Source organism: Acomys minous, assembly GCF_964271855.1.
Source record: "Acomys minous genome assembly, chromosome: 4".
In the NCBI taxonomy this organism is placed as follows: domain Eukaryota; kingdom Metazoa; phylum Chordata; class Mammalia; order Rodentia; family Muridae; genus Acomys; species Acomys minous.
In genome coordinates this window covers 17,937,144-17,955,280 of record NC_140486.1, presented here as the reverse complement: position 1 = coordinate 17,955,280, position 18,137 = coordinate 17,937,144, and the positions used below count along the sequence as shown (strand labels likewise).

General features: G+C 39.2%; 1 protein-coding gene across 1 annotated transcript; it reads right to left on the bottom strand.

Annotated features, from left to right (window-relative positions):
- Positions 1-571: 571 nt before the first annotated feature.
- Positions 572-12,344, bottom strand: LOC311595792 (dynactin-associated protein-like; the record flags this gene model as incomplete). Its single annotated transcript, XM_084778756.1, has 3 exons — positions 572-1,105; positions 7,673-7,837; positions 12,288-12,344. 3 exons carry the CDS (start codon positions 12,342-12,344, stop codon positions 572-574), a joined length of 756 nt encoding a protein of 251 aa, XP_084634882.1.
- Positions 12,345-18,137: the final 5,793 nt, after the last annotated feature.

Below are 18,137 nucleotides of genomic sequence, written 5' to 3'. Positions count from 1 at the left end.
CTTGAGAAATGTCAATGATATGTGTTCAATTCAGCTAGTATGGAAAAGATAGCTGCAATGTATGTTTGGAGAAAAACCAGTGTGGATGTTACTGCAGGATGATTGGTAGTAATGAAAACTAAAAGTGTACTTGATGTACAAGGAATTATTTTGATGATTGATAACAATTCTGTTAGGTTTAAAGTAGTGTTTGTGGTAGGTTCCATTGACCAAATGAAGATTGTAAGTTACCAAAGGAGAATAAAGGGCACTTTTAATGTAGGCAAAGCAGAATTTACAGGTGTAGATTAAGTGCAAGCAGTAGTGGTTGTCGATATGGTTGAACAAAGATTGCATTAAAATGATGGGGAAGTCATGACTGTTTTGGCTGCCAGCTAAGTTTCAGTCGTAGAATCATCTGATGCTATTGAAGCTTCTACTGTTAGAGGGTTTTTTTTAAGGTGGTGGCATCTTGCTTCAAGCAGCTGTTGCAGTTGTGACTAAGGAGATCAGATGGAGATCCAACTGCAGCAAGGTCATGATCGGTTCATTGTTAGGTTATGCTTCTGTAGCACTGGCGGTGGGTGTGGTTTCACAAGGATGCTGCTGTTGATGTGCTTACAGGTTGAGTTGAATCGATGGTTGTGGCTGATGTTCCAGTGGATGTAGCAGAGGTTGTGGGCTGGGTTGAGGCAGCTGTGCTTGTGGACACAGATGAAGTCGAGGTGGTGTCAGGTGTAGTTACAGGGTGAGTTGAAGCCATGGCCCTGGTTGTTGTGGCACGAGTTTCAGTGGATGCTGCAGAGGTTGATGGCTGGGTTGAAGTGGATGTCCTTGCTGGCTCAGTAGAAATTATGGTGGGTGTTGTGGCTGTAGTTTCAGGTGATGTTGTGGTTGTTGTAGATCCTGTGGAAGTAGCCACTGTGGTTTGAGAAGTAATAGAGGTTGTTCCAGGTGTTAGTGTAGAGGTGTCAGTGTTTGAGGTTAACTGAATAACAATGGGGGAATTGTTTCTATTCACCAGGCTTAGTATGAGTACTCCAATCGCTGTTGTTATTACAGAGGCTAAGAGGGAAGCCAGGAAGACTTTGCACAGAGACCAGTCACCACAGCCATTTCTAGCCACCTGTGAAAACAAGAAGTGTAGGGATAAAGATGTGTCAGAGATTGAGGGAACGGCAAACCAATGACTGCCTCAACTTGAGACCCACCCCATGGGAGAGGTCCAACCCCTGACACTATTAATCATACTCTGCTATATTTTCAGACAGGAGCCTACCATAACAGTCTTCTGAGAGGTTTCACCCAGAAGCTAAGGAAACAGAGGCAAAGATGCACAGCCAAACAACAGGCCACGTTCAAAGACTTTTGTGAAGGAAGGAGTGAGGAAGCCCTACCTAGTAAACTAATCTGAGAGCATGTGTGGGCTGGACCTAGACTCCTTACATATATACCACAAATGTGCAGCTTGGTCATCATGTGGATCCCCTAATAATGGGAGTAGAGGCTGTCTCTGTCTCTGTTGCCTGACACTGAATCACTTTCCTATAGCTAGGCTGCCTTGTCTGGCCCCAGTGAGAGGGCATGCACTTAGTCCTGCTACTACTTGAGGTGCCCCTGGTAGATTGGTACCTCTTGGGGGCCTCCCTTTCTCAAAGAAGGAGAAGAAGGCAGAAGGGGGAGGAGGCATGAGGAGAGAGGCGTCTGGGATCAGGCTGTAAACTGATTAAATAAATAAATAAATAAATAAATAAATAGAAAAAAGAAAAGTACAAATAGAATAAGACAAAGGAAAATGCTTCTGATTTATTGTCTCTTTTGTATTTCTTATAACTTACTGCACTAATATTTTTGAATCACAAAGTATCTGAACTTTAGACAAAAAAAAATCCTGGTTATATCCAGGTTAGAAGTAATTTCATCTTTTCCCTAATGTTAGAAAAGCAAAGCTCTTAATCTCTTATCTCATTGTGTTTTCTTTCAGACTTTACACTTTATGGCAGCTTTAGGTTAACAACAAAATGGAAGGGAAGATATACAGATTCTCTACATACATTTCTGCACCCAAATGAGTCCATATTCTCCAATTATCAAGACCTCCTACCATAGTATGCTTTGTTACAACCAATGAACGTATATTGACATGCATTTAGCATTTAGCACTCAGAGTCCACACTTTATTTGGAGGCTTATAGAGGAAGTTTTGTAATGTATGAGTTTTTAAATATGTATCTATATGTCTCTGTGTGTGAGAGTTTATATGTACACACATATGCACACATATCATATCATATCAACATCATATCATATAAGAGAGTGAGACATATAATGCCATAATATTGTAAAGAGTAGTTTCACTATCCTAAAATTCTGTGCTCTAGTTGTTTCTTCCTCTATCCTTTATATCCTTTTGTCTTTTTATGTGAACAAAAAAAAAAATTCTATTCAATGAGAAATTTCTTTGTCTGCTCTAGATGCTGTCATTTCCCCCAAACGATCTTCAAGAATTCTGTGCTCAGATTATTGTGTCCTTCCCTTCCAGCTCTGTACCCAAATATTCCATAATGACTTTGAACTAGACTAACACTTCTACTTCATCAGCCCACATTTCACTTACATCCCTCCTTGTGCTCTGCTTGATGCATTATTTCAAAAAGAATATCTTGCACTTTCCTCTTCTTGTCACCCCTAGCTGACAAACCAATGACTCCGCTTTCGCTGGACCATCCGCAGGGAGGCTACAGTGATAGGAAACCCAAGCATCTGGGAAGAGTAGCCCCCTTCCATCCGGTAGCTGCCCCCGTCCAATCCTCATGCATGTACCATCCCTTCTCACTCTCGTTCAATGACTTTAAGTTCTTCCTGCTACATTTGGAAAGCTTAAAATCACCAGATGAGGGAATAGGGTGACAGGGGGAGGGAGGGAGGAATGGGAGGATAGAAGGGATGGGATAACAATTGAGATGTAATATGAATGAATTAATAAATAAAAACCTGCCAAATGAAAGCTCTGCAAACTTCTACTGATAAAAGTCTACAAACCTCCAACTCCCTGTTACCTTTGCTGTTGCCATGGGAGAATCTCTGCTCCTGAGCATGACAACCTGTCCTTTGTATCCCATGCTCTCTAGCCTTTCCAACAACTTCCTGTTTTGATTACCCCCCTCTTCCTCACAGATAGAATACTTACCACTTTCCTCACTTAATAATATTCCAATCTGTCCCGTTGTACATATAGACAAACAAATCTCCTTTGATGCCAAAAATTCTCCTATTTCCCCTTTCTCTGAAAAACAAATTTTCCTTGGATTTGTCTACGTGCAAGGTCTGCATTTGCAAGTTCTTCAGCCCAATGCAACATGGCATCAGTTCCCATCATGCCATGGAAAATGTCATCAATTACTTTCGCACACAAAGATCTTACTGACATGTTCAAGCCCTCTTCTGATTTAAGCCTTAGGCAACAATTGCCCCTGGGGACCATTGCTTCTTTTTTTGGAGCCATCTATTTCTCATGCTTTTGTGATATTCCAGTCTCTTTGATTTTTTTCCCTAATTCCCCAGAATCTTCACATTTCTTTTGAAGGCTCATTATTTATGCTCAGCGTTTGTTGTTAATTCTCACATGCTTGATCTCTTTCATTCTTGCTTTGGAGTCAGCAACTTTTTCCCATATGTGTTTTCTGTTTCTATCACAATTATTGCAATCTGCCAGTGGTGTGAAAGCAGTCACTGTATGTGTAGTGTAAGATGAAGGAGGCTACACGTCACCAAGACTTTATTCCAAGTCGAATGTTGGGCAATAGGGGCCAATCTTGTAGCCTTCAACCAGGTGCATCAGTTTCATGGTTTACCACCCATACTGAATGACATCAAGGTTATCTCCAGTCCAGGCCTATCCTCTAGCCTTCAAATGAAAACAGATATATTGCTTTGTTGATGTCTCACATGTGCCTCTAATTCATACATAATAATATATTTCCAGTGAATCTTGACTAGCTTCTCTATCTCATTAAAGGTTACCCTATTCCAGCTATTCAGTCCCGCTAGCTAGAATGAGGGGGTCATCCATAAGGTATACCAACATATTGATATGCCCTCTTAACCCACTCTATTCCAGCATTTCCCACTTTCTCCCAATCTCTGCTGACATCCTTTAGTCTTTAGTTTCCTTCCTCTCTGCTTTGAGCTTAAGCAATGGTCGTGGCCTCTGCTCCATTTCTTCAGTGTACTTGTGCCATGCTTAGTTGCAAATTAGGACATTGGCATAGGCATGTTTAAAAATGAGAATGTCACGTTTGTTCTCCACCTGTCATTGAGAATACATTTTTCCATCCTCCATCCATCATGCATAATGCCAAATAGTAATGCTTCTACATGGTGAAGTGTCCACTGGCACTTAGTCTTGGGCTAATATCTAACGACTGGCCAATAGTTATGTCATTAGGAAAAGAATTATACAGTATAGGGGCTTACAAACTTGTGCCTAAGAAGTCTGATTAGTTAAGGAATGCTGAGTGCCAGGTGAAGTATTAACTTATGACAATAATCCTTTTTACGTACTGTATAACTTTCTATTCTTCAATATGTAGGTGACCACCTAGGTCCTAGTAAGACCAAAAGAGGTGCTCATTATTTTCTTCCCAGGTTCAACATCTAGAACTAAACAATTCCTAAAAGGAATTCCTTAAAAGTTTGTTTTTATGGTAGTATGTACTCTTCCATGGTCTATGACCCCTCAAGCCATGTGTAATTAGCTATAGGAACAGGCATTAATTGCTTCCTATTGAGTGGGCTTCAAGTCCAATTAGACAGATGCTGTTTATCCTCAAGGTAAAAATGCCACTATTGCAGCACTGGAGATATTTTTCTCCAACAGTCATTGTTGTGGTTCATGGGTTGTACAACTGTGTAAGACTATTGCTTGCTTTTCTCTCTTGGAAGCTTGCAAGATATTTTCCAATACTATGAGCTCGTCCTGGGGAAGAAGGCTTCTAGATCAGTTCTCGATGGATTTCTCCAATGTCTAAAGAATGTGATATCATCAGCTGTAGTGTCTTATCTTCAAATCTGTGTGTGTTCCGTATTTATCACAGTTATTGTTGTATATACATGTATTATAGATAAGTATACAAATATATGCATGTATGTATGTATGTATGTATGTATGTATATGAAAGTGAGTGGCGTGTCTGTGTGTCTGTGTGCACACATGAGGAGTTGGAGTGGGAGAAGTAGATGTGGAAATTATGCAAATACAATACTCACATGTGAGGTTCTCAAAAAATATATTATAAAGAGCTTTTTGTAGTGATGGACATCTTTAGTAAAGTAAGCCAGAAACCTGCTCATTTACTCTGTCTTTATCATAAACTGAATAATATGCCTACATTTTTTACAAAGGCAAATATGAACTTTGAAGTTTGGAGTTCTGTTTGAAATGTGCATTAGTTTAGCCAGATTGCTGGATTTTTTTCAATCCATTAAGTAGTGATATAAATTACTTGTAGCTATTAGTTATAAGAAAAATGAGCCATGATATTGATTCTAAAACGCTTTTGTAAATATTTATTAAAACTTTTATATAAGCCATGCTGAATAGTATTAAATAAAATTCTTTTTCATTAGAGAAATCTTTTATATTTCAGAATTATGGAATCTTTAAATGCCCCAACTTCTCTGATCTTAAAGTGTCCTTCTCTTGAAATATGACTAACAATATCTTGTTATAAATATTGGAATTTAATATATAAAATCACTAGTTTTTAAAGCACTATAATTTAGGGCTAGGAATATGAGTCTAGAGTTCAAAAGTTATTTCTTATCACCTGGATGAGAAAAAGCCCCTTTTGCAACAGAATCCAAAACTTTGAGTTTCCAGAGAGATGGAAGAAAGACTTCAATTCACGATGTAAACCTTGATGCTTTCTGAAATAAGGGGTGGCACCAAAACAGCTGGAGCAAGATGAGAGCTGGAGAGAGGGCAACCAAACCCCTGAAAAAGGCAGCATGACTGGAGCTTTAAAAGTCTTGGGAACAAGTCTCATCCTGGTAGCCTGCTTATTCTTTCTTTGAGTGCCATCAGGCCTCTCCACCAAGGGGAGGTGGTCAAATGTGGAGCAAGAGTTCATGTCAGAGTCAGTCCCTGCTCTCCACATAACTGTGGAGAATGTCCTGTCCATTGGGTAGATCAGAGTAGAGGGTTACTACTTGTATTGACAATATAGTGGGGGAGGAGGTCCCCCTTGGTCTTAGACCTAGGGGAGGGGAATAGGGTGAAAACGGGAGGGAGAGAGGAACGGGAGGATACAAGTGATAGGATAACAATTTAGTTGTAATCTGAATAAATTAATAAAATTAAAATTAACAAAATATTTTGGGTTTCAGTGAAAAAAAAGTCTTGAGAACAGGAAGTGATGGTGAAGCTGATCATCTTGCTGGGCTATCCGCCTTATAGAACACTGCTTCATAGAAATTCAAAAAGATTCCTTTAGTGAAATATACTACAAGTTACCAAACAATGAAAAGGCTCTTTTGTGTTTTTGCTACTCTGGCAAAGATATAAGTTCTTTAAAATCTCATCATTTTCTTGGACTTTAAATGGTCCATGGGGGGGGGTAGGTCAGTCACTGTCATTACTGACTGCACATTAGAGCCACGTTTTTTATATGAGCTCAATTCTGGAGTTTCAATTTCATTGATCTAAGCTTAATGTCATCTATTGGCATTTCTTATGTGACCACAGGTGATTCCACCGTGCAGTTGGGATTAAAATCCAGCAGATTAGAAATTACTAAGAACTCTTTCAATTCTCTGGTTGGCACAGAGTGCTTACCTGGTACAAAGAAAGTATATCTAATGAATTGTATTTATTATTTCATACTTCCCTAGATATAATATAAACAGTTGACATTTGTATCCACAATCAAGAAATTAGGCTCAAACTCTATGCTCTGATCCAAATAACAAGATTATGGAGAGAAGAGAAGAGATTTCAAAAACTGGGGAACCAGTTAAACTGCCAAACCATATCAGTTATTTATAGTCAAGGTCTGATTTCTCGGGGCTTAATGGTTAGAGACAGAATGATGAAGTAAAAGCAATTCAACCGATTGAACATGGAGTCAAGAATAAAAATGGAGTCTACTTCCAAAGGTAATTTGGATTTCAGGTCAAACTCACATGCACCAAGATCAAAATTCAGAAATCAAAATAAAGTGCCATGCACAACTTTAGAAGCTTCATAAGAACACATTGCAAGAAAATCAAGCAGTCACTTCATCCATGAAGGTTAACATAGGACAATTTTCCTATCAAAGCCTAAACAGCTAACTAAACATTATTCCAATATGTTTGTTTCTTTGCTCACTCCACAACCATATATTTGAAGCATATATTTATATGTTATAATGTATGTTTCTTTGATTAATGTATTTTTCTTTGATTTTCACTTAGTTTGTTTTCTATAGTGACCATCTGAGTTCAGGGCTGGAACACTAGTTTTGTGAAAACAGATGACCAAATAGTCTTCTTTCAGAGAATTGCTTCACAGTGACTTGTAATAGTACTGAGTTTACAGCAAAGGTGAATGTAGACACTTTCCTAACTATATTGCCTGGCAAAGAACAGGCTCCATGCATATCACCACACAACACATCCCAAACAGGCAAAAAGAGATAACAGCAGACATTACCTGTGTGCTGCATGGCTCTGGGTGCTGGCACTCTGAATGTTCAAGGACTGTTGGGCTCACCCAGACCCCGGACAACTTGGAGGAGACATTTCCAGCTACATCATTTAAAGGTGGACACCAGTGTGTGGCAGGCTGAGCTTCTTGGCCATGTGTACAGGTACTTGGCTACAGAGATGAAACACAAGTGAGCAAAACCTCCAAACGGCTGCTGTTCTGGAATTAAATACTCCTGTCAAAAACAAATGATGTTCACCTTTCAAAGTAATAAATATCTTCTTATCATCTGAGAACAAAAACTAGGTCAATGATTACTTACTACATTGAAACTGATTTTGAGGATTGAGTAGCGCCCGTCTCCCTCATTATACCACACATGTGTTAAATATGTCCATGTTGCAAACTACTGTGGTGGGTAGAACACCTATGCTCTTCCATAGCTGATGAAGGATAGCCTGCTCAGGCCCTTTGTAATAAGAATACTAAAGCAAATGAATTCAGGGATTTGTTATAGCTACATAATAGAAACCACTTGAACCCACAACTTACAGTGTTAACATCTCTCTCTCTCTCTCTCTCTCTCTCTCTCTCTCTCTCTCTCTCTCTCTCTGTGTGTGTGTGAGTGTGTGTGTGTGTGTGTGTGTGTGTGTGTGTGTGTGTGTGTATGTGTGTGTGTGTGGTGTTACTATTCTTCACTTATGAAATTTTTTCCAAGTTACTCCTTCATGCAATTGACACCAAATTGTAGCTGGTGAAATCTTAACTCCATCTATGCCCTTCCATAGGTGACCAGGGATATCCTGCTGAGGTTAGGACCAAATAGTTTGTTTTGTTTATAAAATGTATTTGCTGTGTGTTCCTTAGATATGTAAAGAAAAATATCTTTACAATAACAAAATTTTCACTCTCAAAAAATGTATTTTGCTAACAGGGAGACAAAGAGGATTTGAAGATAATTAGTAGTTGCTATGATTATAAAATGAGAGGGATAGATGAATGAATTTGTGGGGAAAGCCTTAGAGCAGTACCTTCTTAAAATGTGCAATGAAGAGGGGATAAGAAGGCAAATTGAGAGTGAGACTACAGTAGGTCTGTGGCTGTTGGGCAAAAGTTCTTGCTGCTGCATCTCAAATACACTGTGGTGCCTGTAATCGTAGTGTTTTGGAGGCTGAGATAGGAGCATTACAATGAATCTGAAAGCAGCCAGAACTAAAGAATGAGACTTTTGTTTTTTTTAAATCCTACGTGATCCAGGGAAGGTGAATTAATATGAAAGGGACTTTCCCCGCAACCATGAGGACATATCTCTAAATCCCAAGCATCCACGGAAAAGGTCGGGCGTGGTCATTTGTCGGTAACCCCAACATTAGGAAACAGAGACAGATTGATCTGAAAAGCTCACTGGCTGGCCGGCCTAGCCAAACTAGTGAGCTTCCCAGTGGGTGAGGAACCTGCCTCAAGATAATTAAGTGGAGAGAAATAGGGGAAGATACTCAGCGTCCTGCCCTGGCCTCCACATGCACACACCTGGATACTATTGTAGGCACCATACAACACACACACACACACACACACACACACACACACACACACACACACACCAAATATAGAAAAGCATATATACAAATTATGTGATACTCTTTATCTCATAGGAAGTGATAGTAACTTTCTCACTAGGATTCAAAGGTGTTGTTGCCTGAATTCACTCTACTTCATAGATTTATTGGGGTGGTTCAATGAAATAGTGTAAAGTGATTAAAGAAACGAATGTCTAGCATGGTGTGCATTCACTCACTGTTACCTGCCATTACTACTGTGGCATTAATGATCGTCTACCGGATACTACTCATAATTATTTTATATTACATTGATGTAATTACCTATTACTAAATAGATACAGGATGAATGCTCAACAAACTTAAAAGCTCCATTAAAACTTTCAAACTACAAACAAATAAATAAATGCTTTCAGACTAGATTTGTATGGAACTGTTGATGCATTAAAAACTATTCTAAAAAGTAAAAAAAAAAAAAGTAGAATTTTTACTAAATGTTGCTAAAATAAAATATTCTTTATACAAAAAAAAACTAAGAAACATTTGCTTTTCTATAAATATAAAATCAAAGAACTAAAGACTGTTGGGATCTGATTTAGCCTTTTGCCTAAACTGTAGCCATAGCCATTTTGTTCCTAGTCTCTACCTTGATCATGAGGTAAAGCTAAGGTCAAATTCTCAGGGTCTGCTCACTTGCCCAATAGTGCTGACAATGAATAATCCTAAAAGAACAGGTTAACCCCATGTCTTCCTGTGGCACGAGGATGTTATTGTTCATGCTTTTATATTCATGTACTTGGTCACACCCTGGATACACTCTGAAGGATCCCAGCCACCGCCTCACTTTACTCACTTGGGACCAATCAGCTGAAAAGTCAGCAAAATTGTTATACTGCTCTTTACCTTGCCTTCTGCCCTTGGTTTTCCTATAAAAAAGCCTGCTGGAAGAATGACCAGCATCACACTTAGGCTCCCGAGTCCTTTCTGTGGCCCTGATCACCATCAGTCTGGAACAGGCATTCAATAAACAAACCATCAGTGTCTGGCTGAGATCGGTGTCTGAGTGGTTTGTGCCACAAGACAACAGTTTTGTATTTAATGAGGAAAATCAAAGAAAATACCACTTGGTATTTACTTGGCACATTTGAGGAGGGTGTGAACTTCACCAAATGTACCTGATCCTGTTGTATTGGTTTCCTTCAGTCTGGCCATGGCTGGCAAACTCAAACAACTTAAAACACATTGTAGGCAAAATAAAATTGATTCAGTGGGCTCTATTCTTTCTCAGAAATGTCTGGCCCTTTTTGAATGCTAGCTATTTTAATGATGGTGATGAATGAGTCCATACTACAATGATATACACCTAGACTTAGCTTTGAAGAGGTGTTGCAGCCTGGTTGACCATTTTACCGAAGTTAAGTTGTTTTGGTTCTTAGTATAAGTGGTGTCTACAAAACTGGGATAGCTAGAGAATATGGCTAATATTTAATCATATAATTCTCATTAACTAATAATAGCCAGGGGCAACTGGAATGCATGACCTGCAACTGGCAGAGGAAATTCTTTGGGGATCTCCTATCTCCGTAAGGACTGATGTAAGGCCTATATTCCTAACAGAAAATAACACAGCAATATTTACCTTCTTTATTGTTTATCATCTGGAAGCAACTTTTAAGTTACAGCATTTGAATTTGATCTTAAAAGAAAAATTATTGAAATCATTACTTAAATGTCTATAGTAAACTGAAACAGCTACTGTCTAGACACACCCTATAAGAAGAATGTGAAATATTCACAAACACATTAAAATGTGTCCTCATCTACAGAAACCATCAAGACAATGGATACACAGTTAGGAGACATTGTTTTCACATAAAAATAGTTGGACATCTTAAAAAAGGGAAAATTCATTTTTGTGTGTGCATAAATAAAAGTCCCCCAGGAGGTTTGTTGTTGCTGTTGTTTGCTTGCTTGTTTATTAACACTTAAAAACTGATTGAAAAGAAGGACTTCTATGATTTGTCTTACAGATGTTTCATGCAGGGTGATTGCCACAGCATCTTGTGGCCATGGCAATATTTCCGCACACTCTTTTCACTTATTCTTTATGTAGGAAATTTTAACTTGTCATTTTAATTTTCAAAACATACTCTTTTTTGTTCTAATACCAAAATTATTTAATCATTTGGTATAGATACAAATATGCATGCAAACATGTGTGGAAATCATACACTAGTGGTTTAGTACGTGGGATAAAAAGACTTAAAGATAGATATCTTACATTAAACAGTTATATTTAGATTTCTTTCCCAATAATATGTATTATTGATATTTGGGTTTCAAGCATTCAGGAAGATAAAAGCCTGTTAATAAGTAAGTTTAAACTTTCTCAAATGTGCCTAGTGGGTTTTCTGTAGTTTTCTTCATTAAACATTGAGCCATTGTGTTTACTTTTTAAATTTCATACTTATAGAAATAGCTAACTTAAAAAAAAAAGAAATAGCTAACTTAAGAAATTATGGAGATCTTGCCAAGTGTATTCTGTTTTATCATTTAGTGAAAATTACACATTTGTTGTGCTTTAATGACAGTTCCTATTGGATCAATGGCTACATACAACTCTCATTTGAAAGGTTTGGGTGTTTGATTGTTTGCAGTTTGAGAAACCTTGAACAAACATAAAACTCAAAGGATCATATTGCAAAAGTATAATTACAAATGACACCACTGGGAATTATGTTCAGATGGTAATGAGCATTTTAATTTATATTATAAGTCATTATATTATATATTATAATAATTCATAAACAATTCATTATTATTTATATATCATATTCATCAAGAAATTATTATCACTTTATAATTATAAATACTTAAAATAATGCCTAATGCTAAATTTAAACAATGCATCACTGAAGAAGAGCAGGAAAGGATGACTTCCTTACGGAGAGAGCAGCAGAGATAAGATCCTTACTACCTAATAGCAAAGAAATGTCAGGGATTAACACTAAAAGTGAGATTTTAACTTAGGCAAAATATGAAAATAGAAAGGCCATACTCACTTGCTGTTCTCCAGTGTGTTCCACGTTCACTACGTATTTTCCATGCTTTCTCTCCATTCTCGAGCAGGAAATACCGCAAGCTTAACGCCAAGAACATTTTCCACAGTCCATTGTCCTTTATATCTGCAGCCACAAGAAACAATTAGAGCACGCTGTGGAAATCACTATGATGCATCTGTGCAGGTGTGATTAAAGTAAATAATATGTAATTATTCACTAGAATGGGACCCACCTTAAGAGGAGGAAATGAAGTGTTAATTACAGACAAAGGATCCACTCTACCTCAGGGCTGTTCTGACTTTGCTCACAACATTCACGACAGAAGATCTTTTAACATTTCCCATAATTATTCTAATTGACCTCCTTTTTTTTTAGGCATTTGCCTTCTATTTCAGGACCAATGCAAACCCAAGACAAAAATTCCTGATGTGGAAGTTGTCATCACTTTGCCTATTCTGAAGCCCCGGCTCCTTCGGACCCCGATTAGCACCATCTGTTACGTGTATAGGGGACAGCTAGCTTTGCAGTTCTCCCATTTATGTCTGGATATCAATCAGTCAGTTACTCAGTCATTTACACATTAAAAGTTATTAGTATCAGTTTCCTGTGCCATAATGCCAAATGGATGATGAAATGTCCAAATGCTTTAGAGAGATTTGTTGCTGTTGTTAAAAATTCTAGCTTGGGACATGTAAGGTAGCTCAGCAGATAAAGGTGCTTGCCACAAAAGCCCGAGGACCTGAGATCAATCCTTGGAATAAAGGTAAGGAGGAAAGAGAGAGCCAAGTTCACAGTTGTGATGTTGGACTCCACATACACATCATGGCGTTCTCATCTCCCTCCCCCCCCCACTCCCTACATACCATACACACATGCACATACAAATAAATCCAGTTTGCCTTCAATTTGAAAAATTATTAAATCTTTGCTTATTCACTCAACAAGTTAGACTAGTTTTGGGGAGACATAGGAAGTATTTTCCTGGTACAAAAATTTCAGTAGTAAATAACATGATCCCCATGCTGTTCTTTCTGTACAACATTTGTATCCTGTTTTTCCAAAACATTTGATTCACTGTAACACTTCTGGTGAGAATATTCAACCTCTCCAGGAATGTTAGTGGAGCAACTACAGCAACACGGCCTCTAACCTCAGATCAGAAAGAACACGTGAAACACAAGAAGATTAGAGAAGGGGAAAGAGTTCCTCCTAAGACTACTGATGACTTGCTAACCTGTGGGTGAACTCTGAAGACATTGTACAAGTGAAATGGTTCAGTCTCTGGAAAAAAAAAAACCAACATAATTAGATTCCCAAAGTCATATGAGTACATAGATCAATAGAGACGTGACTTGAGATTAGCTTCAAGGGGCTAGGAGAAGAGGATAAAGAAAGCTTATTACTTTGTGGATATAAATGATCAAATGTCTGCTGAGTCCAGTTTGGGTCTCAAGGCACCACACGACCCAAATCCTGTCCAGAGTCCCCTCTCCCGCAGCAACTCCCACCGTCCACCACACCAATCGCCTCCACTGGAAGGCTCTGAGCTGCAAACCTCAGCCACTGCCGCTGGTGCCGCTGGAGCCGTTAGTGCCGCTGGTGCCGCTGGTGGCACTGCTGTCTCTGCCGCTGCTGCTCTGATCCGAGAAAGTCCACGCTCCTCCCGTGTGCAGGGGCAAGCAGGTCCTCCGCACCCTGGTCCCTCCGAACCGTGGAGCACTTCTGCTGCCGTGGTATGGGGACCTTGGTGTTCCTGGCTCTGAAATCTGTGCAATTCTCTGAATTGTTCACTGGAGCTTTCAAACACAAATGGTATATACTCACTTATATCTGCATATTAGCCCAAGGGGCATGTCCCACGAAAGCCTTCACTTACCGGGAAACTGAGACAGAGGGGAGGACATTCTAATGGGACTCTAGATGAGAAAATCATAGGAGAATGGCAAAGTAGAAGGATCCAGAGGGTCCTAGAAGCCTACAAGTAGAACATCATGATAGGCAGATTTGGGCCCAGGGGTCACGCTCAAACTAAGGCACCAGCCAAGGACAATACAGGCGGTAAACCTTAAACCCCTACCCAGATCTAGACAATGGACAGAACACTCTCCACAGTAGAGTGGAGAGTGGGATATTACTTTCTCACATACTCTGGTGCCTCACCTTTGACCATGTCCCCTGGAGGGGGAGACCTGGTGGCACTCAGAGGAAGGACAGCAGGTTACCAAGAAGAGACTTGATACCCTATGAACATATACAGGGGGAGGTAATCCCCCTCAGGAACAGTCATAGGGGAGGGGAATAAGGGGAAAATGGGAGGGAGGGAAGAATGGGAGGATACAAGGGATGGGATAACCATTGAGATGTAACAAGAATAAATTAATAAAGGAGAAAAAAAGGAAAAAAATGATCAAACGGTACTGGCAATGATGATGGTTGCACATTAGGAATGTACTTAATATCATTAAACTGTTCACTTACAAATGGCTGAGATAGTAAGTTTTATATTTATATTTTAATACAATAAAAAATTGAAAAACAAAAAAGATGACTTACTAATTTTCAGAGATTTTTTATTATGTTGATTATGACTATATGGTTGTCTATATGTGGACATGTGCACTTGAGTGCAGGTGGCCACAAAGGCCAGAAGAAGGCATCAGATCCCCTGGAGTTGTAGATACAAGTTGCCTGATATGAGCCATTGCTCCAGACCAACTTCTTCAGTCTGGAGCATTGCAAATGGGTAAAGATTCTATAACATGAAACATGATTTTTTTTACAGACCTGAAATGGCATAGTATTAAAAATGACACATGATTAATACATTTTCTCTAGCATAGTATAATAATTTTATTCTGCATACACATTTATTATTGAACTGGAAGGCATGAGGGGAAGGTACTCCCAACTCTCTTCATAGCGTGTACATATTACATTAAATTACCACACAAAGAGTAAGATTCTCCCAATCTCTAATTGACCAAGTTTTTAAGACTCAATGAGAAAGTTTGGGAAATTTAAACACTGTGTGCACATGCACATGCACACAAGCATGCACATATATGTAGATGTGGCTATCCATGCACAAATATACATGAAGGCCAGAGTTTGATATCTGGCGCCATGTTTTTAAATAGAGTCTCTTGCTCAGCCTGGAGCCCAACAATTCAGCAAGACTAGCTAGCTGCCTAGCAAGACCTTGAAAATTTTCCTGGCTTCTCTTCCCCAGCAGTGTGACTACAGGCAAACACCACTGTGCCCAGCTTTTTTATATGGATGCTGGGCATCTGAACTCACACCACCACTGGCTGAGGAAGACTAGCCTGCATACACTCCAGTCTTAACTGAGTTTTTGGTATTTTTTATTTAACTGTCAAGACTTTTAAAATGTAAGTATTTTTTAATCAAATAAAATGTCTCTTATGCTTATTTAGAAGTTTGTATGTGTGTCTGGTGAATTTTGGAAAGATCCCCAATTGTAAATATGTGTCAAACTCAAAAGGGGAGGGGGTGGGCAATGTAATTCATCTTTGTTTTTACCACACAAATTTGTGACCTTTCTCAGGGCTGATATTCCTCCTTAAGATGACCTACTATTCCAGAAAATTCTTTCCTTGTGAATCCAAAATGTTCCTTCTCTTCTTGCTACCAAACCTAGAACTGTCATAGTTCATAGAGTGGGGTGTGGACCATGGTTAGAAGCTGAAATTTATTTTGATGCAGAAATTTGACAGTTATTTAAATATAACTATGTCCCATTTTATTCTGTTTGCTTTGAAGAGCTACTTCATGAGAGACTTCAAATATGAAATGGACATTTCTGCCTGATGTTTTAAAAACATGACTGAATTACAGCCCTGTAATCCCAGCACTTTGGAGCCTGAGATCAAATGATTGCCATTATTTCAGGTCAAACTGGGATACATAGTGTAGAGACCTTCTCCTGTCTCAGGAAAAGAGGGGATATGAAAAGAATAAAATTCAAGTTCAATCACTTTTAATAAATATACCCTCAGGGTTCGGGTTAGCTCAGTGGTAGAGCCCTTGCCTAGAAAGCCAAAGTCCCTGGGTTTGGTCCTCAGCTCTGGGGGGGAAGGGGGGGATGACAAAATATACCCTCAATAAAAAACACCTTTATATACATCAAAATACAGTTTCATCTGGGCCCCTTTCGCTCAGTTTATGGATCTAAAACATGATCTAATAATAAAGTCTATTAAAAATAAAATAAGTACTTGATTGCAATGGTTGCAATTGCATCTCTGACATAATATTTGATTAAAATATTATTCATGTTATAGGCATTTTATGCCTACTCCAGTGGGTATGTAGAACATTACTTATATTTAATACCTGTAAGACTTAAGTATTATTATACCTTTTTTTCTGGTGAGACAGGGATATTTTCTGTGACCTTTTACAAGACCTTAGTTATGTCCAGTGTGTGATGCACAGCTTCTTTATACATTTCTTATGGATAGCCTAAGAATTGGGGAAAAGTTTAGGACAGCTCAAAGTTTGGCCTCACTTATAAAAAGCATGCATACAACTCTTGAAACTGTGGAGATGTTTGTGTTCTTTCTTCCAACCTGGATTTCCAGCTAAAAGGAAGATTGCATTGAGGACCATGGAGGAAGTCTGCATGTTTTCTGAAAGCCAAGCTAAGGTGTTGCTGTCATCATAAATTAGAGCTGTTCAGATGACCAAAGAGTACCAGACTAGTAGGAGTCAGCAACTCCCAGGGTGGAGACATGGCTCATCGCTCACATTGACCCTGCAAGTTCTGCTGTGTGTCAAGCAATTGTTCCAATTCACAGAGCATGGGAGAATGGCAGTCATCTGTTCAGACCGACATTTCTAGGAACTGCAGATCCCTTGATCCATAAACTAAGGCTCACCCACCAAAAGAGTGAGAGTTGACAGTAACAGACGTAAAAAAGACCGAGTTCCGGACTCATTAAAATTAATTGCAACAGATATGTTATGGTTGTGTAGCTTGGTGTTCTTGTGTGGTTCCTAATAATGGGAGTAAGGGCTGCCTCTGACTCTTTTGCCTGCCTTTAGGACCTTTTTCCTCCTACCGGGTTGCTCGTCCAGTCTTGATGTGCGAATATATGCCTGGTCTTATTGTAGCTTGTTATGGTGTATTTGGTTGATGTCCCTGGAAGATCTGCTTTTTTCTGAAGGGAGGAGTAGGGAGGGGATGGATACAAGGGGAAGGGCAAGTGGAAGAAACTATGGAAGAGAGGGTGGGAAACTGCTGTCGGGATATTAGAGTGTGAATGGACGATATGAGGATGTGAAATCAGAATGAAAATTGAAGGAAATCTGTCCTTAGAGATTAATTGGTGCTTATAAGGTCCAGAACCATAAGTGGATTGCCATCAGCTTTGGGTAAGTCTAAACCAGATTAGAGAAAAACACAAAGGTTCAGTGGTGAGAGGCTACAGCCCTGTTCAGGGCTCAGTATACACTCAGATGCAGCACTCTCAGAGCTCAAGATTGACCTCACTTGCAGTAGAGGATAGAATAACAACAGTGTCACTCAGCTACTCATAGAAACTGCTTTGGGGAAAGGTTCCTATAGGTGGGAAATTGAATCATAACTGGGGGAGGTTACAGTGAATTCAGCTTTGAGGAAATAGTGGAGAGGCCATAGTGAAGTAGAGCATATTCTGGGTATATTCCAAGGAATGGAAAAGCTGAGTCTTGAGGAAGCCCTATTCCCAGTTTTCTGAGAAAGTGCCAGAGAGATTTCCAAAGTGGTTGTACAAGATTGCATTCCCACCAGCAATGAAGGAGTGTTCCTCTTTCTCCACATCCTTGCCAGCATGTGGTGTCACTTGAATT